Source organism: Phoxinus phoxinus (genome assembly GCF_949152265.1).
Source record: "Phoxinus phoxinus genome assembly, chromosome: 22".
In the NCBI taxonomy this organism is placed as follows: domain Eukaryota; kingdom Metazoa; phylum Chordata; class Actinopteri; order Cypriniformes; family Leuciscidae; genus Phoxinus; species Phoxinus phoxinus.
In genome coordinates, this window is record NC_136897.1 from 9967066 (window position 1) to 9987980 (window position 20915).

At 39.8% G+C, this 20915-nt stretch overlaps 2 protein-coding genes across 2 annotated transcripts; both read left to right on the top strand.

The window, feature by feature from the left end:
• Positions 1-10779: 10779 nt before the first annotated feature.
• LOC306990958 (uncharacterized protein) lies at positions 10780-15242 on the top strand. Its single transcript, XM_079598318.1, has 9 exons — positions 10780-10915; positions 11193-11397; positions 11481-11585; positions 11808-12001; positions 12226-12367; positions 12515-13089; positions 13326-13465; positions 14117-14270; positions 14935-15242. Exons 6-9 carry the CDS (start codon positions 12939-12941, stop codon positions 15150-15152), a joined length of 663 nt encoding a protein of 220 aa, XP_079454444.1. The 5' UTR covers positions 10780-10915; positions 11193-11397; positions 11481-11585; positions 11808-12001; positions 12226-12367; positions 12515-12938; the 3' UTR covers positions 15153-15242.
• A 3336-nt stretch (positions 15243-18578) lies between these two features.
• LOC306990239 (uncharacterized protein) lies at positions 18579-20559 on the top strand. Its single transcript, XM_079596793.1, has 2 exons — positions 18579-19012; positions 19475-20559. The coding sequence occupies exons 1-2, from the start codon at positions 18595-18597 to the stop codon at positions 20524-20526; spliced, it is 1470 nt and encodes a 489-aa protein (XP_079452919.1). The 5' UTR covers positions 18579-18594; the 3' UTR covers positions 20527-20559.
• Positions 20560-20915: the final 356 nt, after the last annotated feature.

Consider the following 20915-nt stretch of genomic DNA (forward strand, 5'->3'; position numbering starts at 1 on the left):
TTGAAACAAAAGTCTTGCCTAATCTAGATTTCTTCCCATCACCAAAACTCACACAAGAATATATATGGTTTAATTTGAATGATTATCATCGAGTATAATACATGTTTAGTATCATTTAAAATGTCTCAGGGTGATTGGTACAAATGTCTCATTCCCAAAGAGTAAAACACAAGGTAATAAGGTTTTTAAGAGTTTATAGATAACTGACACACAAATTAAGGTAGGCAAATGGTCTCCTCTTCTCAGAAGGTGTAGCCTCTGAATGCAAATGTCCATTGTTAGGACGTTTCCATGTGAAAGAGGTTCTGTCTATATAATGAGATACAGCAAAGAGTTCGGGGCCTTCTGTATCTCAGATCAGCCCGTGAATGTTGAGAACCGCAGAGACTCTCAGCCTAATGTTGGGTTTGCATCTCTTCTCTTTATTCCAGAGCATTTGATGTTTTGTATCGATTATGTTTTAATTGATTATGTAATTGACATAATACATTTATCCTGACGTAATAAATGGTTACATTTGATTATTCTAACTGACTTTGACATTATTTTCCAACAGAGTTAGAAAGAATAGTCAAACATTGGCTCACATTTAATGATGCACAGATATCATTAAAACCTTTTCATTTATGGAGTCAGATGAAATAACGAGAAAATACATATGAGAAAATGTATTGCATTTAATCAAGAATACTTTGCCAAGAGAAAAGACAGTAACACGCAGAGACCTTCCCCGCTGATCGACTGCCCCCATTGGTTCGATTTAGATGGGCCTTAAAACTGTAAAGCTGCTTTGAAACAGTCCATATTGTTAAAAGCGCTATATAAATGAAGGTGACTTGACATGGAATCAATGTTAATGCTGTTGAAATTATTCAGCAGAGCGATGAGATCATTATCTAGTCTCGTGTATACTCCATTTAGCCAAGGTTGCAAAGCCAACTCCATGTACAAATATGTTAGAACAATACCCTTCTGCCACTAAAGATTGCTTTATTAATAATATTCCTGATCAGTTTAATCTCCTCAGCATCCCAGATAGCTTAGAAGAACTTGATATTGCGACAGAAACCTTTGACTCTCTCTTTTACAGCACTTTTGACACAGTTGCTCCTTAGCGCTTAAAGAAGATTAGAGCCCTTAAGAGAGCAGCCAGAAAAATGGAGCACAACTGGAAGAAAACAAAACTAGACTTTTTTAGAATTTCGTGGAGAGAGCGCACGATTGTGTACAGAAAGGCTTTGGAAACTGCTAGATCTGCTTATTTTTTTACTCTCTTAGGCCCGGATCACACCTAACGTGTTTTTTTGCAGTGAGGGGCTCCTTTTTTCTATTGTTTTCCTATGGCAGTGAGCGTTCTGCGCTCTGTTTATGCACCTGCTGCGCCCCGCGTGTTTGAAGTTGAAAAAAAAATCAACTCCAAGCGGAAAAAGCGCCCGACGTCATCGCGTTTTTTCCCACTGTCCAATCGAATGAATGGAGAGGCGGGCCTTCCGTTGTGGTTGTGACGGAAGTTTACAGTATAGCTTCAACGTCCACAGACTATGATGGAGGAGAAACTTTTGGGGGCTGTTTCGGGTTACCCGGAGCTCTACGATTTTACGAGTTTACAATGTGACAGTTTACTTGACAACAAACCAAAGTTTTTTTGCGTGCGCGCTCGCTATTAGACTGACAGCTGACTCGGTGGTTGCCTAGCAACATAAAAACCGCAGTGAACTGCTATTTCAGGTGTTATCAGGTATTTTTTAGCAGTGCTGTGCTTCATCTTCCCCAACACCACCAAGATGGGTCCTTCCCTCCATCCTCCACATAACACCAAGCTGTCTTTCTCCTCCATCCACCCCACCACTACCAGATGGCCCCTTCCCTTACTTCGCAGGGGGTCGGCTGCGCCCCTCCCTTTTTCTTCAGGCAGGATATGCAGAGTCCGAACTCTAGGATTGCAAGCTACGGAAGGGGCCTACGCCAAAGATCTTGATTACTTGCTGAGCTCTTAATAAATGTTAATTGTCACAGTATTTATACTCCCGAGTCTTTCTGGTAGAACTACTAAGTACTAGGACCGTTGCTGTTCACTCTGTAAATACTACCCTTGGAAGATATCATTAGGAAGCATGGGATTAGTTTTCACTGTTATACCGATGATACTCAGCTCTATATCTCTTCGAGCCCTTTTCTTTGGCACGAAACTTGCCAATTCAAGAAATTAACGGAATGCATAGCTGATATAAAAAGTTGGATGACTAGAAAAAAATGATTTTCTAATGATTGGACCGAAAACCTCCGCACGTACTGTACTAACCTAGAATACTGTCTAACAATTGATGGCTGCTCTGTCAAGTCTTCGTCATTGGTTAGGAACCTGGGTGTGCTCTTTGATACCAATTTTTCATTTGAAAGCCACGTTTCTAGCATCTGTAAGACCGCATTCTTTCATCTTAAAATATTTCAGACGAGACCACTTTGGCAAGTTTACTTGAGTTTATTGAACACAATTTATCTTTGGCGGTATGGTTCCTTATGGGGGTTCTTGCTCCATGATTAATGACATACAGAGCTTTAGCATTAACCCCCCTATGGAACCATCAGCTTGAGTGATATACAGATGATTAAGACAGTTTTGAAATGTCTTTAAGCAAAACGGTTTTAACATGTAGATGTAGCAGTAATTCCCGGGACGTCTATACTGTAGCTTTGCTAGGAGGATGACTGACTCTCGGTGATGATGTCCATGATGGCTAGGACTTGAAGCCTTGGTAATCTGAAACAAAGAGATGACAGCCAGAAGGTGCACAGAAAAATGCTTGATACTTATAGGTGAGGGCGGGAGGGTTGTGAGTAGTTTGAGCATGCTTACCGAGCAGTAATGCCACGAATATATATCCTACGTCTAATAGGAGAAAGGTAGTGGTTGGAGCGATTTGACAGCTTACCACGTCAGCTTATGTGGCCTGTCTGAACTGACGCTGTGCTCGATATATCTAAATTACAACATATGAAATGAAATAAAATGAAATGAAATGAATGAATGAAATCAAATACACTTTATTGTCCCCAAAGGGGAAATTTGTGTTGGACTCAAGGTGTTTACATTGACATTGAAACATTGAAATGCATACATAAAAATCACTAGTATTATAATAAATAACAATTCCTATACACACACACACATACATACATACACACATATACACATCACTCATCATTTAACAATTTAATTGAAAAAGGGATAAAAGACTTCTTAAAACGGTTGTATCTACACATCGGAAATCTGTATCGTCTTCCAGAAGGTAACAATTCATACTCAGTGTACAGAACATACAATGGATCAACCACAATTTTATGTGCTTCTCTCAGAACCGATTGTTCATATAATGACTCAAGAGACAAAAATTATTTTCTCCCAATGGTCTTCATCGCTATTCTAACCAAACGTGCAAGCTTCGACTTTACCTGGATTGTAAGGTTACCAAACCAAACCGTAATGCCATATCTAACTATGCTCTCTATAACTGCCGAATAAAACAACCACATAATTTTCTGGTCAACTCCATAAAGTCTGAGTCTACGTAAAAAATACAGTCTTTGCTGCACACGAGAACAAATTGAATCAACGTGAATCCCCCAACTAAGTGTGTTATCCACGTAGATACCAAGGTACTTATAGGAACATACTTGCTTAATTGATTTTCCATGTAAAAGCACTGGTGTGTGATCACCTATTGATCTAAGATCAAAAATCATCTCCTCAGTCTTTTCTATATTAAAAATAAGATGATTTAGATCACACCACTCTGCAAACCTTGATATCACTGAGAAATAAACTGACAAATCATTCTTCTCATACAAAAGACTAAGTATCGCTGTATCATCTGAGAACTTCACTATAAAATTGTTATGATCACAACTTGAACATTCGTTAGTATACAATGTAAATAAAATCGGAGAACTAACACATCCCTGTGGAACGCCTATACTGATATGTTTCAACTCCGATAAAGTATGATTGACTGTTGTCTGTTGTAACCTGTTGGGTCCGATTAGTCAGAAAAGAAAGATACCACTTAATTAAAAAGGAATTAACATTAAACATATTCAGTTTCTGAATTAAACGGTGGGGCTGAACTGTGTTAAAAGCAGAACTAAAATCAACAAATAATAAACATGCATAAGCTTTTGGATTTTCCAGATGTTTAGTAATAAAATAAGTCACAGTGTTAACAGCATCTTCTGTACTGCGGCCCGGCCTGTATGCGAATTGTAATGGGTCAAGTACAGAGTTAACTTCAGTCTTTAAAATAGACACCATATACTTCTCAAAACTTTTCATCACACATGATGTCAAGGCCACTGGCCTGAAGTCCTTATTTTCACTTGAACCTGTTTTTTTTGGTAATGGAACAATAATAGATTTTTTCCATAAATCAGGTATGATATGAGAATCCACCGATTGCTGAAAAATTGGGCACCATGCCACAGTTAGTTCTTCGGCACAAGATTTTAACAATAATGCCGAGATACCATCAGGACCTGTGGACTTCTTGGTACACAGTCGACTGAATATTGAACAAACTTTCTGCTGGTCCACAATGATCCTATCAGATGTGTTCTCGATTACAAGTGAATCCAATGAATATGTTTTCAATGAAAAATGCAGAACAGTAAGTTTATGCATTCATGACCTCAAGGCTAGATTATTGTAATGCTCTTATGGGTGGTTGCCCTGCATGCATAATAAACAAACTACAGCTGGTCTAAAACACAGCAGCTAGAGTTCTTACTAGAACCAGGAAGTATGACCATATTAAACCGGTTCTGTCAACACTGCATTGGCTCCCTATTAAAGGGACACTTCACCCATTTGCATTAAGCTTTGTATTGTTAGAAAACCAGTCATATATTATAATGGTCGTGGTTTTTAAGATGGGAGAAATAAGGATTTAAGTGTTTCACTTCCTGCTTATAATGACGTAAAAATGGTCATTTTGCATCATTATAAGCAGGAAGTCACATTTCATTGAATAGTGTATCCAAGTCACCGTCACCAAGGTCAGATAAATCCCATCACATAGAGCCTCTTTCACCTAGATATCATCATATAGAGACTGTGTCTGTTCCCCGAACTTGGAAATCCAAAAAACGTTCAAACCCATCTAAGGTAAAAAATGTAATTGATCTTCAACAAATAAAAAACAGATATAATACAAATGAGCAAATGATAAAGCTTGGGTTGCTGAATATTCGATCTCTTCAAAAGCGCTAATAGTTAATGATATGATTACAGATTATAACCTAGATGTGCTGTGTTTAACAGAAACCTGGCTAAAACCAAACGATTACATTGCTTTAAATGAGTCAACCCCACAAGATTATGGTTATAAACATGAACCTCGTCTGAAACGCAAAGGAGGAGGTGTTGCTGTAATTCATAGTAATATTTTCAAAACCACTAAGAAATCTAATTGTAAATATAATTATTTTGAAGTGTTGGTGCTTAATGTAAAAATATATAGTGTAAACGATAAATCACGTTTGAAAATTCTGCTGGCTACTGTATACAGGCCACCAGGGTACCATACAGACTTTATCAAAGAATTTGCTGACTTTCTATCTGAATTAGTATTGGCTGCAGATAAAGTACTAATTGTTGGTGATTTTAATATACACATTGATAATGAAAAAGATGCATTGGGATTGGCATTTATAGACATTGTAAACTCAATTGGAGTTAGACAACACGTGTCAGGACCTACTCATTGCCGTAATCACACTCTAGATCTAATACTATCACATGGAATAGATGTTGATGCCGTTGAAATACTGCAGCAGAGCGATGACATCTCAGATCATTATCTAGTCTCGTGTAAATTACATTTAGCCAAGGCTGCAAAGCCGACTCCGTGTTATAAATATGTTAGACCTATCACTTCTGCCACTAAAGATTGCTTTATTAAAGGAGAACTCCGGCGCAAAATGAACCTTTGGTCTAATTACACATTGTTACCTAGTCAACCGTTATCTGAGATTTGTTTTCATGATTATCGAATGTAAATAGTTTTATCTCTAAAAACAGTTTAGCCTATAACGCTAGTATATGGGGCATTGAGTAATGACAAATAAAAATCGCTTGTTAATACCACTAACAAGGCTCAAAATAGCCTCACACTAACACGGTAGCATAATGAGGGTCCCTACATGCAAACCGAAGCATTGAGAACTGTGTAAGTGTCCAGACAGTTTAATAAGAAGATATTTTATATCGCCGATCCAAATGCGCTGGACCATATGAGATTCTACACAGTTCAGCGCATTTGGATAGGCGGTTCGTAGATCGATTGATAGAGACTGTTTTTCAAAGATGGCTTCTGCCTGTATTCGCGAAGTTGACTGTATGTATAAAATATCTTCTTCTTAAACTGTCTGGACACTTACACAGTTCTCAATTCTTCGGTTTGCATGTAGAGACCCTCATTATGCTACCGTGTTAGTGTGGGGCTATTTTGAGCCTTGTTAGTGGTATTAACAAGCGATTTTTATTTGTCATTACTCAATGCCCCATATACTAGCGTTATACTAGCGTTATAGGCTAAACTGTTTTTAGAGATAAAACTATTTACATTCGATAATCATGAAAACAAATCTCAGATAACGGTTGACTAGGTAACAATGTGTAATTAGACCAAAGGTTCATTTTGCGCCGGAGTTCTCCTTTAATAATCTTCCTAATCAGTTTCATCATCTCAGCATCCCGGATAGCTTAGAAGAACTTGATATTGCAACATAAACTTTTAACTCTCTCTTTTCCAGCACTTTAGACACAGTTGCTCCGTTGCGCTTAAAGAAGATTAAAGAACATAGTCCAACGCCGTGGCACAACGAGCACACTCAGGCCCTTAAGAGAGCAGCCAGAAAAATGGAGCGCAACTGGAAGAAAACAAAACTAGAGGTATTTCGCGTTTCATGGAAGGAGAGCTCGATTGCTTACAGAGAGGCTTTAAAAGCTGCTAGACCTTTTCTTTTTTTTCAACCCTATTAGAAGAAAATAAACATAATCCTAGGTATTTATTTGAAACAGTGGCTAAACTAACGAAAAAGAAAGCTTCAAGCCCAGAAGTTTCCAAGAAACACAGCAGTAATGACTTTATGAACTTCTTCACTTATAAGATCGATAATATCAGGGACAAAATTATAACTATGCAACCGTCTAATACAGTATCGCATCAGGAAGTGCATTGTAGTCTCTCTGAGGGAAAATTTCATTCATTCATTGCTATAGGAGAGGAAGAATTTTGCAAACTCGTCAAATCATCTAAATCGACAACGTGTATGTTAGACCCTATACCGACTAAGCTGCTGAAAGAGATGCTTCCAGATGTCATAGATCCTCTTCTTAATATCATTAATTCATCTTTGTCTCTAGGATACGTACCAAAAACCTTTAAGCTAGCTATGATTAAACCGCTTGTTAAAAAACGAGATGGGTCTGTCTGCGGACTGCAAGAGAGGGGCGTAACTTGAAGGGGGCGTAACTGGAAGGGGGCGTAACTTGAAGTTGTCCAAATCACACCGAACCACACGAGATGTCAGAACGAGATTTTGTTGGCAAGATGGCAGCTCGTTTAGAGACAACGGTAAGAATATTTTCCAGAGATGAATCGTTTAAATTGAAGCGTATTAGTCATTTTCATACAGTAGTAACACATTTTGGTATTGTTTCTGGAGTTGGTAATCTACCGTCCTTGTTGTTAAGCAATATTTTACGTTCTGGCGGGATAATAATGCTGCCTTCTCGTGCTCTCGGAATACTCGTAAATATGAGTTTCCTTGGTATACAAATGTAACGTTACATGAACACCCTCCCATTTCGAAACTTGAATGCTATGAGCTCGTGATCAGAAGTTGTAAATATCACATTTCTGATAGCACGTGAAGGCAGCATAACTATTGGCGGGCAGAACAAAATAAGATTGCTTGCCCAATGAATAACTAAATTTGTCGTTACGTTAGTTTTACGTTAATAAAATAATATTAGTGGTTGTTTGAACTGATGTTTAACATGTGCTGTATTAATTAAAGTTAATGGTAAACATTAGGGTAATTTGGGAGCCCAACATGTATTTTATTTCCCCCCACATATCGCTGCATTCAGAATAATGCAAGACTCTTAGTTGTGATTACTAGTGCATGTTTACATGTACCATACTAGTAACTCTAAAGGTCTTGTCCACCAGCAAATGAAATGTTGATGTGTGTAAAAAATGGAATTCTTAATTTATTTTCTTCCAGCTTCATCCAACAGTTTGTAGGGAAGGTATTTCAAAAAATCAAATTTTTGAAGCCCCAAACTACAAATGCCAGTTCTGCAGCAAAATGGGAGAGTATGCATATGTGAGAATACCGCTGTTAAACATGGAGGTATCTGTCAGTTTAAATAAATGTTTCAAATTGTCCACTAGTAATGTTAAGCATTTAATTCCAATGGTAATTTGTGTACAGTTTTAATTTTGCCATGATAAGGTATGTATGAGTAGTTTGTAAACCTGGATTTCTATTTGTTTATAGGGTATAAAATGTACAGATGCCACGGTGGATGTTGCAGAAGTCATCATTATCACTGCTGCTATTGTGCAAGGATTATTACTCGGCAAAATTTGTTTTTGATCCATGTGCAGAAATGTGGCTTAGTTGATACGTCAATAGCTCCCTGTGTCTCTGCACCCTCCAGCGTCTCTGCACCCTCCAGCGTCTCTGCACCCTCCAGCGTCTCTGCACCCTCCAGCGTCTCTGCACCCTCCGGCATCTCTGCACCCTCCGGCGTCTCTGCACCCTCCAGCGTCTCTGCACCCTCCGGCGTCTCTGCACCCTCCGGCGTCTCTGCACCCTCCGGCGTCCGTGCAGCCTCCAGCGTCTGTGAACCCTCCAGCGTCCGTGCAGCCTCCAGCATCCGTGAAACCTCCAGCGTCCATGCAGCCTCCGGCGCCCGTGAACCCTCCGGCGTCCGTGCAGCCTCCAGCGTCCGTGAAACCTCCAGCGTCCATGCAGCCTCCGGCGCCCGTGAACCCTCCGGCATCCGTGCAGCCTCCAGCGTCTGTGAACCCTCCAGCGTCCGTGCAGCCTCCAGCATCCGTGAAACCTCCAGCGTCCATGCACCCTCCGGCGCCCGTGAACCCTCCGGCGTCCGTGCAGCCTCCAGCGTCTGTGAACCCTCCAGCGTCCGTGGAGCCTCCAGCATCCGTGAAACCTCCAGCGTCCATGCAGCCTCCGGCGCCCGTGAACCCTCCGGCGTCCGTGCAGCCTCCGGTGTCCGTGCAGCCTCCGGTGTCCGTGAACCCTCCAGAGCCTGTGAACCCTCCGGCGTCCGTGCAGCCTCCGGCGTCTCTGAACCCTCCAAAGCCTGTGAACCCTACAGCGTCCATGCAGCCTCCGGCGCCCGTGAACCCTCCGGCGTCCGTGCAGCCTCCAGTGCCTCTGCATGCTATCCAACAGTCATTACACTTTCTAACAGTGAATACACACCTGTCTCATCAACTCCAGCCCAAACCACCTGTATGAGTAATACAAAAATACTCAAGTCTAGGCCCAAAAAAACGACATGCACGTTCTGTAATTTGATTGTGAACAAGAAAAATATCAAGAAACACATTGAAAGACGTCACTCATCAGCAAATGCAGATGTAACGGCAAATCACCATCTTCCATCCCAATGCATTGACCGTAATAATGGCATTTTCGCTGTCGGAAGAACTTTTTCTGGGTTTAGTAACCCTATACATGTGCAGAAATGCACCTGGGGTAACAACCATCATGTGAGCTGTGAGCTGGAGCAATGCAAACGGGCTTCTGAATTTTCCAGAAGAAGTGGCTTAATGGGGTTTCAGTGCATCCACGTGAAGTCGATATCATACTGTCCTATTTCATCCGAACCAGACATCACACTTCAGGAAGAAGTTCTGTCAGATATGGTAGAAAGAAAATGGATTTCTGACAATACAAAGAAAATGTGTCTTGCTAGAAAGCAAAAAGCGGAGTCTGAGAGCTGCCCACTGAGTAAAGAAGTTTCATTAGGGAATGGGACATCAAAAATATGTGTGTCAGTCCTGGAAACATGCACCTCATATTATTCTCGGTTAGGGAGAGTAACTGTTTGTTTTGACAAAAAAAGAAATACTTGGCACTGCCCATGCTCTAAGCCAAGGAATTCATGTCCTCATAAGTCCATTGCAAAATGGCACTTGAACCAGACTCGACCTGAACTTTTCTTAAAAGTCAGAAGTACAGACAGTGATGTGTTTGACACCTTTGCAGAATCTGGTCCTCAAGATGTACACAGTACTGAGGAAATTCTTCTCTATCCACCTGAAAAAAAAGCTTTGAATGCAATGGTTCTTTACTTGCTGAACAACAAGAAATTGCCAGCAGTTCTGCCAAAAGATGTTTGTTCACCACAGAACATGGAGACTCTCCCCAAGCACCTCATTCCAATTGAGACCTTTTGCACTGTATGCCCAGGGAAGATCCCTCTTTCGGATCCAATCTTAATTACACAAAGAGCAAAGATTGTCACGTTTACTGGCATACTTGGAAGGTGTGTGTTATTTAGGGATACATTATTGTTTCTTAATATTTACGTGGCCTAGACTAATGAAAGTTTTACATTTTAAGATATCAGGTTTATTTCTTAAGTACAGGCCAGTTACATCCAGTTAAATTGTTAATTTAAATTAAAACCTACAGTGATCCCATGACGAATACAGTATTATTTTTCTTCCTTATAGATGTGACCACATACTGTAAAAGGTGTGGTGTATGTGGTCATTTTTACCGATACCAGGAATGGGCCGAGGGGGTGCACAATTTCGATGACCACACAATATTAACACTGCATCTTTGCCTGTTCTTGAGACAGTCTGTACAGGTAATCTTCACTTTTGCATTCATGCAACTTTAATGCACCCATTCTATTTTAATAAACACATGACTTGCATGTTTTTCTCATGTACTACATTAATAATTATTTTAAAGAGTCGGTGATGTAGGAATTTGGATAGTTTGAAGTCTATATAAGCATATATAAGCATTTGCCCTTAAAGTGTCTCCCTGAAAATCCTGTTTTGTAAACACTCACATAATGTCAAGAGAAAAGCAAACATGACTTCTAATCTGGCGTGATCTAATTTCAAATGTTATTACAGAATCACACTGTAGTTGGCAGGGCCTTGGACATCTTGGAACAGACAAACCAAAAAAAGTATCCGAACCATGACTCCCTTCTTCATGGTTATCTTCACTTTGAGGTGTTGACAGAACATAATTACAATTTTTCATGTGTGCACTGTGGAGTCCATCCACCTGTCGTGATAATGGACTTGCACAAGAAGGGAGTTTTTAGCATGCCAGGTAGGTAGTGGTCTCTCTTCTCTTAACATGAGTCATGACTAGTACTACCAAATAACACTGATTTTGAGCAAAATGTCTTACAGTGAGTGATATTGAGGATCCCCCGCCACAGTTTGAAGGTCACGTTGACATTGAAGAATTCTGGTGATCTGTTGACCAAGAAATTGTTTGCAGAGGCTTTTTACAAAGTAAGTTATAGATATAAATTTTTCTGTAAAAGGGAGTATTCTGCAGCCATATTTAATTAAGTTTTCCAAAAGATGGATCTTTCTATCGGTCTACAATGGCCTGTAATTATTTATGTGCATGCTTTTCTAGTGCCATGGATGATTGTGTATATAATTGTAACTGCCATAAATTGTATTAAATGCAATAACATTTAAGAGAGCTTTTGTTTTTCAACTACAAAGGTAATCGTGAGAATCCATGTAAAGTTTCACCTTCCTATGTGAAATGGGCACCATGGATTGGGCCTCTCACCAGAGCCAGCAAAAAAGTACTCAACACTGAGTATGCCAAACTGACAGCAAAGAAGTCTGTTGTAGAACAGGCAGACATAGACATTTCAGAAGAACGGCTGTCAAGTGAACTAATGAACTTAAAGGTGAATTTTGAAATTTTATGTAAATGTAATAGCAATGCACTTGAACTTTTTATTATTTATTTATAGATATTAAGTACATTGTTGTATTGGATGTCTACTCTGCTGGATGTTTTTGAAACCGCTCCAGATTTGACTATTTACTAAATGCAAAAAACGCAAGGAAGATTACGGTGATGTATCCTGCTTTGTAATTAATGGCTGTTGTTGCATCTACTTTTACACAGGTTGATGCCTTGAGAAAACTTGTCAAAGAATGTGGCGTTGACTCAAAGGGCTCCAAAATGGATCTTCTCCTCCGTTTGAGGGAGGAGATGAAAACAAGGAGCACTTATGACAAAGTCTTTCAAAAAGTTTGGGGAGCATCTGGTAAGTATCCTACATATATGTAGTTCTATTTATGTGATGACATAAGAAAATATTTAATTGTTGTAAACATGTCACTATGTGTCTGTACTAGTACCTGAAGACAGCTAGGTTAATGCTCAAGCTAATCGTGTGTATTTCCATTTCAAGGTGGCTGGGCAGTGATCATGTGTCCTTGTGGCATTGTGAACTGTGTCAAATTCAATATAAGAGCTAAAAGCCCACGCGATTATGCTGATATGTTGCTTTCCTTCCAACATTTCCCAAATGTTGTGATCTATGATTTTGCTCGTGGATTAGTAAGTCATACTAACCTTCGGGAACCAGAGAGACTGCCCTTCAGTCCATATGAAGGAAGAGTGGCTGCAGCTACCCCAGAAAATATTGCATCTGCCAAGAGAGGGGAACTGAAACGGAATTTGCCATGGTTGCAGTTAAAAAAAAGATCCATCTGATTTTATTGGCCATCCTGCAACTGGTTCTGCAGAACACTATGCATTATATGACACGTTCCATCAGTTCAACACAAGAGATGAAAAGGATGCTCTGATGTTTGCGAAAGAACAATTATTTCATGAACTCTCTCTCCCCAGCAAGCCACATCTTCCTTATGCGTAACATTTTACATCACCACAATGAGAAAGTTAACCAGCAGACAATGGAGGACTTTAAACGAGTTTCTCATGGAGATGTCACCCTTGACGCACATGGAAAAGCCACTTTGGGTAGTTATACTTTGATTTCCTTATTTTGATGCATTTACATTAAGATCTGTTTTAAAATAACTAGCACTTAAATGAACAAAGATACATAAAAATGTCTGCATCTAGGCAACTACCGTTCAACAAAACATCACAGATGGATAACATTGTTTAAATGTTTGTTTGCCTACATAATCCAAAATATAATATTTTTTAACGTCTTATCACTGTCAATGCTTAGAACTGTCATTGTTTTGCAGTGCATGTGAATATCCCTACAGATGTGGACATGGCAGACCACTGTGGGGAGCAGTGTGAGGGTCTGACTGTGACATCAAACCTCAGGCCCTGTCGAGCCTCATGGACACTAGGAGTGCATCATCCCCTTCAAGAGCAGTTGGTATGTGGTTGCATTACTTTATCACAATTTCTTTTCACATTTATGTTATTGTGTTGTCATTTTCTTTTGTATTGTTGCAATTCTTTAAGTGTCAGAGCTTAAAGTTATCATCCCCTTAAAGCCATGTGGAGTCGAGTCCTCTCCAGAGGGAATTGGCATTTTGCAGGCATGTATCTGTGAAGCACATCTATATGCCAAAGTTTAAACTCACTCACAGGATCACAGTTAGTTATATGTGCACTCCAGTATGTAGACATGCCAGCTTGCCACTTACATACTGTAGCTTAATCCAAGATGCAACAATAACTACATTTATGGCTGAGGTCTTCAACCCTGCTCCAGGGGACCCCACTATCCTGCAGAGTTTAGCTCCAATCCTAATCAAACACACCTGATCTCTTCAGGATCGCTTGAAAATCACAGGCAGGTGTGCTGAAGCGGGTTGGAAATAAATTTAGCAGGACAGTGGATCCCCAGGAGCAGGGTTGAAGACATCCAGTATATGCTATTTGCAGGATACAAATGTGAAGGCTACAGAACATACCAATTAAGACTGGTCCTTCACCCTTTCCTGGTGGTGGTTGATGATGATGATGGAGACCTGTTATTGAGCCTACTGATTTTGTAGTGACTCATGTTTTATGTTCACAGCTGCCCGAGGAAATTTTGCACAAGATCTTCATCCTTGTGGTGCTACAAGATGGTGATCCTGCAATTCGTACCCTTGCTCTCACATGCACTCGTTTCTGGAGGATAGTGAGAGAGGAATCCTTTCTGAAGGAAGCACACTTCTGCTGGCTTGACAGTAAGTTTAGTCTCTTTCCTTCTGCCCTCCTCCCATATTTTTAGAGGTAAAGCACCTCTGATCTATAGGTGAAAGGAACTCACTCACAGGATCACAGTGCACTCAACTTGGACATGCCGGTTTGCTGCTTTTTACATTGCAGCAAGGGCAGAGCAAAGCGTTTGGAACTTTGAGCTTGTCAATCTGTGCCCCGCAGATGCTAGCAACACAACACATTAGATGGTCCCTGGAGTGGTCACTTGCCTTTATTAAAATGTAAATCCATGTTGTACATAGTTGTACCTAATGTATTCTTTTCCATACCAGTATATGACTGTTTCCTCTGTGATTTTTGTGCAGCTGTGGTGCTTTTGAGTGACGATTCTACATTTGTCCTTTATCTGTCTGTGTGTCCAGTTATGATTCAAGTCAAGGTTCTAGTGCTAAAAATTATTTTAATCATCATAATGTTATATTCTATGTTCTCTTCTACACTATGCTACTTTGCTATTCTACAATGCTTTTTGTTTTAGGCAATAAGTGTTTCTTTCATTTCTGAATTTTCTTGTAGTAATGGCACACCATACTAAAATGAATTATGAAAAAACACTACCAAAAAATGTATCTAAAAAAAAAAAAAATGCAAACATGTTACACATGAAACTTTCTCTTATTTTGTCAACAGGTGTGGTAAACTGGAACTCCTTTTCAGAGGAGCATAGAAGAACCTATCGAATTCCCTATCTGATCTCCCGTTGCATTCAATGCGATGATATGTACAAAGACTGTGAAGGATACTGGGGATGTGGACAAAGAGGAAAACTTCAAGGGTTCTACTCAGAAAATGATTTTGCAGGATACTGCTGCATGGACTGTTTTTATTCGGCTGGAGGCACGATCTGATTTTCTATGACAATATTAGTGCCAGAATTTACGGATTGGGTTTGCATAAACCCTAATTGTGTTGCCCTTCAATAAAATATTTTGTGATGAGTGTGCTTGTGGTTCATTTGTCTCAAAGTATCATAAGATGTGTTTGACAGCAGTGCATTTAGCTGTTCATTAGTGTTGTCAAAAATTAATTGTCAGCACATCAGGCATACAATATGACATGAAAAGATATTTAAAAAATATTTATTTATAAATATTTATAAAAAGTTTTACAAAGCCCAATTCCAAAAGCATAGCTATATTAGTGCTTGCTCCAAAGTAGTTGAGGTGGGACAAGTAATGGAAAAAACATTGCAAAATGGTTTCTAGCAATACCTTTGGCACTAATGCAGATTGCAACTTGCTTTACTGAATACAGACAAAACAAGCATTTTGAAGATGTAATCTCAGAGGTTTGTTATTGAACAGCTAAGAGTCCCTTTAATTAACTCCAGTTCAGTTTATGTTAAACTCGTGCGAGGGCGAATTAAAAAGCATACGGAACTGTTCTCTAATCGCTCTCGCGGTAGTTTGGAACGGAACTGTTATCTAATCGCTCTCGCGGTAGTTTGGAAGTGGGCATAACTTGAAGGGGCGTGGCCAGACGTGGGCTTAACTTGAAGGGGCGTAACTTGAAGTGGGGCGTAACTTGAAGGGGAGTAACTTGAAGTCTTGCAGGATGCAGACAGATACTATTGTAAAAAACAGCAACTTGATCCTACAAAACTAGTCAATTACAGGCTGATCTCTAATCTGCCATTTCTGTCAAAGATATTAGAAAAAGCAGTATCCTCACAACTGTGTTCTTTTCTTGAAAGAAATTATATCTGCGAGGATTTTCAGTCCGGATTTAGACCGTACCATAGTACCGAGACAGCTCTCGTTAGAGTCACAAATGATTTGCTCTTATCATCCGATCGTGGTTGTATCTCTCTATTAGTATTACTTGATCTTAGTGCTGCATTTGACACCATTGACCACAAAATCCTTTTAAATAGACTCGAACATTATGTTGGCATTAGTGGAATTGCACTAGCATGGTTTAAATCATACTTATCTGACCGTTATCAGTTTGTAGCAGTAAATGAAGAGATGTCTTATCAATCACAAGTTCAGTATGGCGTACCACAAGGCTCAGTACTAGGACCGCTGCTGTTCACTCTGTATATGCTACCATTAGGAGATATCATTAGGAAACATGGAATTAGCTTTCACTGTTATGCCGACGATACTCAGCTGTATATTTCTTCAAAACCTAACGAAACCTACCAATTCACAAAATTAACGGAATGCATAGCTGATATAAAAAATTGGATGACTAGTAATTTCCTACTACTAAATTCAGAAAAAACAGAGATTCTAATTATTGGACAAAAAACTTCCACACGTAATAATCTAGAATACTGTCTAACACTTGATGGCTGCTCTGTTAAGTCTTCGTCGTCGATTAGGAACCTGGGTGTGCTCTTTGATACCAATCTCTCATTTGAAAGTCATGTGTCTAGTATCTGTAAAACCGCTTTCTTCCATCTTAAAAATATATCTAAATTACGTCATATGCTCTCAATGAATAATGCAGAACAATTAGTTCATGCCTTTATGACCTCAAGGCTAGATTATTGTAATGCTCTACTGGGTGGTTGCCCTGCACGCTTAATAAACAAACTACAGCTGGTCCAAAACGCACCAGCTCGAGTTCTTACCAGAACCAGGAAGTATGACCATATTAGCCCCGTTCTGTCAACACTGCATTGGCTGCCTATTAAACATCGTATAAATTTTTAAATATTGCTGATCACTTACAAAGCACTAAATGGTTTAGCTCCGCAGTACTTGAGCGAGCTCTTAACGCATTATAGTCCTTCACGTCTACTGCGATCTCAAAATTCCGGCCAGTTAATAATACCTAGAATATCAAAATCGACTGCTGGCGATAGATCCTTTTCCTATTTAGCACTAAAACTTTGGAACAGTCTTCCTAACATTGTCCGGGAAGTAGAAACACTCTGTCAGTTCAAATCTAGACTAAAAACACATCTCTTCGGCCTAGCATACACATAACACATTATAGACTTCTATAATTCAATGTTAGGCTGCATAGTTTAGAACAGCCGGGACCGGGAACACTTCCCGTAAATCCTGATGTACTTGGTACATCATAAGAAGGATGGCGTCTACGCTAATATTAGTCTCTCTGTCTATCCCGAGGTTTACCGCTGTCCACCGGAACCAGGCCGTATCCAGATCTGATGAAGGACCAGCGCCAGGACACGACGACGCCGCTGACCTGAAGTGTCAACCGGTCTCTCCTCCTCTCCACTCCGACTTCAACCAACCGGAACTGGACAAATACTCTGATTCATTCTGAACTTCTGACCTGTAATGCACCTGAATCATAATCATACACTGTTCACTCATTGGCCAGAGGAGAACTGGCCCCCGACTGAGCCTGGGTTCTCCCAAGGTTTTTTTCTCCATTCTGTCAACTGATGGAGTTTTGGTTCCTTGCCGCTGTTGCCTTACCTTCTGGCTTGCTTAGTTGGGGACATTTAATATTCAACAATATTATAGATCTGCCTTAAAGGTGGACGATGATGAAATTGTTTTTTGTATTATTTTCATGTTATCACTGTGAAGCTGCTTTGATACAATCTGTATTGTAAAAAGCGCTATATAAATAAAGGTGACTTGACTTGTATGAGACTACAAACACTAGCTCTTCATTATTCCAGGGGGTGGGACCCACTCACCCTACAGGCCTATTACAAATCAGTGGGTGGGACTAAACTTACAGAAACTGAAATAAATATCCGCCATCTTGTTTGGAAGCTAAGCTAACAAGCGCTTATGGAGTCAGATTGGAATTTACGAGAATGGCTGAAGGAACTACACATGATATGGAAGAAGACGAAGCGGACGAGAAGCCCGGACTGGCTCGAGCTGGGGCGGACTGGTGGTGCCTTTTTAGTTCGTCTGATTAGTCCGTCTGCTGCTAAGAATTTCAACGATGCCAATTTCTCCTGGACGAAATCTCTGAATCAGACGAGGACATGGACGTTTGTGTTGTGAACCATCCTAGTTCCACACCGCATATGTTCTGACTGAACATCCCGGTACCATGCAATAATTCACCATTTCTAAAGAAATACAAGCGAGGAGTAATTCACTAATGAGTTCGCCAACTAACTTTAATGTTTGTGTGAAATTAATTTCAAGCTCTGGTGGTTAGCTAGCTTTGTAGAGGGAAGAGTGATTTCTCTGATAGACGGATAAGTTACCTCATACGCACCATTCTGGATTAGTGGGTGTGGCTTGCGGAGCTTTGCAATGTGGTGTATAGGCCTTTTTCACGGAAGTTAGAACGCACATCCGGTTAAGCGTTTGTTGTGTAAAGCCACTTCCGGTCGAAATAACAATGGCTGAAGCTACATCGACGTGTCACTGTAGTGTCCCTCAATGCAAAAATAATAAGCAGCGGCAACCATATTTGAGTTTTCATGGTTTTCCTAGCGATAAATGTCTGAGAAAGAAGTGGATACATGCTATTAGACGAGTAGAAGGACCGAAGTTTACGATCCTTAGAGGCAGCACATTCGTTTGTAGCCGGCACTTTATCAGTGATGATTACACTGCCGCTACTGGTCGTAAGCGCCTCAGAAAAGGGGCGGTCCCGACCCGCTTTATGTGGAACAACTGGGGAGAAACTTCACGTGAGTCTGTTTACGAACGAGTTGGAGTTCAAACCATACCATCCGACGATGCCCAAGACGATGAAATAGTTACTGAGGTGACAGCTGAAGCAGATCATGACTATGCAATCACTCCTCTTCCAGGTATGTTTATGCATTTCTGAAAACAAATTATGATGCAACTTTCCAGTTATGTTATATTATATTAAATATATTATTGAAGCCCTTATTACATTTATGTCTTTTCACTTCAAAGTCATATTATCATTTTAATACATTTTGAAACAAATTACTGTTCCAGGAAGATATCACCATACTTTATTTCTCATATTAATGCTGCCACAACTGAGCAGTAATAAAATTAAGATAAACAAAGTCTTAAAATGATATAAAATGACCATTACAATTAACATTTGTTTTGAATCATAATAAAAGCCAGATAATTTATATATATATATATATATATATATATATGAATTTGTAAATCAGGCAGGTTGTATTACTGCACAACACCTTTGAGATATGGACATAATTTTGGGTATAATATGTAGCTATAATAATATGTGTTAACATAAGTAATTAATAATGGTTTGCCACTTTTTTTAGGTGCACAGGATGCAGCAGCTGCACGAATACAGGATTTGGAAGCTGAAGTCAGAAAACTGGAAAGTGAGGTCATGCAGCTGAGAATAGGCCACTCTCTGTCTCAGTTTCAGAGATTCTGTGCTTCAGATGAAGACATACGTTTTTACACCAGGTTTCCATCTGAAGAGGTCTTCCAAGCATTCTGGAAGTCTATTGAGCCCTCAGCATCCATGCTAGTCTACTGGTCTAAGGCCCAGAAGAAAGGACAGGCAACTGCTGTGGAAGCTTCTCTCTGTCATCTCCGCAGCTTGCCACTGATTGATGAGTTTTTTTTGTACTGCTGTCGTGTTGCTGCAGGACTGAAGGAGAAAGTGTTGGCTGACATTTTCAAAGTAAGTGTCTCCACTGTTAGCCGCATCATCATAACTTGGGCTAGTTATCTGTATCTTGTCCTGGGATCACTTCCCATATGGATGAGCAGAGAGCAAGTGAATGCCACCATGCCAGACAAATTTAGGCAGTTTTGTCCAGAGGTGAGAGTCATCATTGACTGCACAGAGATAAGATGCCAGAATCCATCTTCACTCACGCTCCAGTCTGAGGTGTTCTCCTCATATAAAAACACCACTACCTTCAAGGGGTTGATCGGTATTGCTCCTTGCGGAGCAGTTACTTTTGTTTCCAGCCTGTACACAGGTTCCATCTCCTATCAAGCGTTGACGAAACTGTCAGGGATTCTTGACTTGCTGGAGCCAGGTGATGCTTGTATGGCTGACAAAGGATTCACCATTGAAAAGATGCTGTCAGAACGGGGGGCCAAACTCATCATGCCACCTTTTAAAACAGCAGCTCAGTTCAGCAAAGAAAATGCAGAGAGAACACAAGCCATAGCTCGTCTTCGAATTCTTGTTGAGAGAGCCATCAGAAGAGTGAAGGAGTTTCACATCTGGGACACCACTGTACCTTTAACCTTATCTGGAACAGTTAACCAGCTGTGGACTAACTGCTGCTTAATGAGCAATTTTCAGTGGCGGCTTGATGTTAAAGGTCACAAAGGGGTATGTCCATCATAGCCATTTTATTTTAAAGGAATAGTTCACTTTAAAATGCAAATGATGTTATCATATACTCACCCTCAAGTGTGAGTCAATCTTCTTTCTTACTATGGAAGTCAATTGGACCAATTTTGATTTGATTTAAAGTGAACTATCCCATAAAGAGTGACTTGTGTAATAAAATGTATTATATCTTAATGTTACACCTCATGTATTATATTTTTTAATTGTATAGTTTAATAGACGATTAGTATCAGCTGTGTATTGTTGAAAAAGTAACAATTGTAGTTTCATAAAACATTTATTGAAAATCATATCTCAGTGTTAAAACATACATTTATACAAATATAAAATCTTGAAATAATCAGAACAATTACATCATAAATAAAAATGATTTACAAAAAATT

What these genes read in the sequence shown, in the direction of transcription:
- LOC306990239 (XM_079596793.1), top strand. Translation starts at nt 18,595, where the DNA reads ATGGCTGAAGCTACATCGACGTGTCACTGTAGTGTCCCTCAATGCAAA. An exon ending in TGCAATCACTCCTCTTCCAG is followed by an intron (nt 19,013 to 19,474) that starts GTATGTTTATGC and finishes CACTTTTTTTAG; the next exon opens with GTGCACAGGATGCAGCAGCT.
- LOC306990958 (XM_079598318.1), top strand. Translation starts at nt 12,939, where the DNA reads ATGAACTCTCTCTCCCCAGCAAGCCACATCTTCCTTATGCGTAACATT. An exon ending in ACATGGAAAAGCCACTTTGG is followed by an intron (nt 13,090 to 13,325) that starts GTAGTTATACTT and finishes ATTGTTTTGCAG; the next exon opens with TGCATGTGAATATCCCTACA. An exon ending in ATCCCCTTCAAGAGCAGTTG is followed by an intron (nt 13,466 to 14,116) that starts GTATGTGGTTGC and finishes TTATGTTCACAG; the next exon opens with CTGCCCGAGGAAATTTTGCA.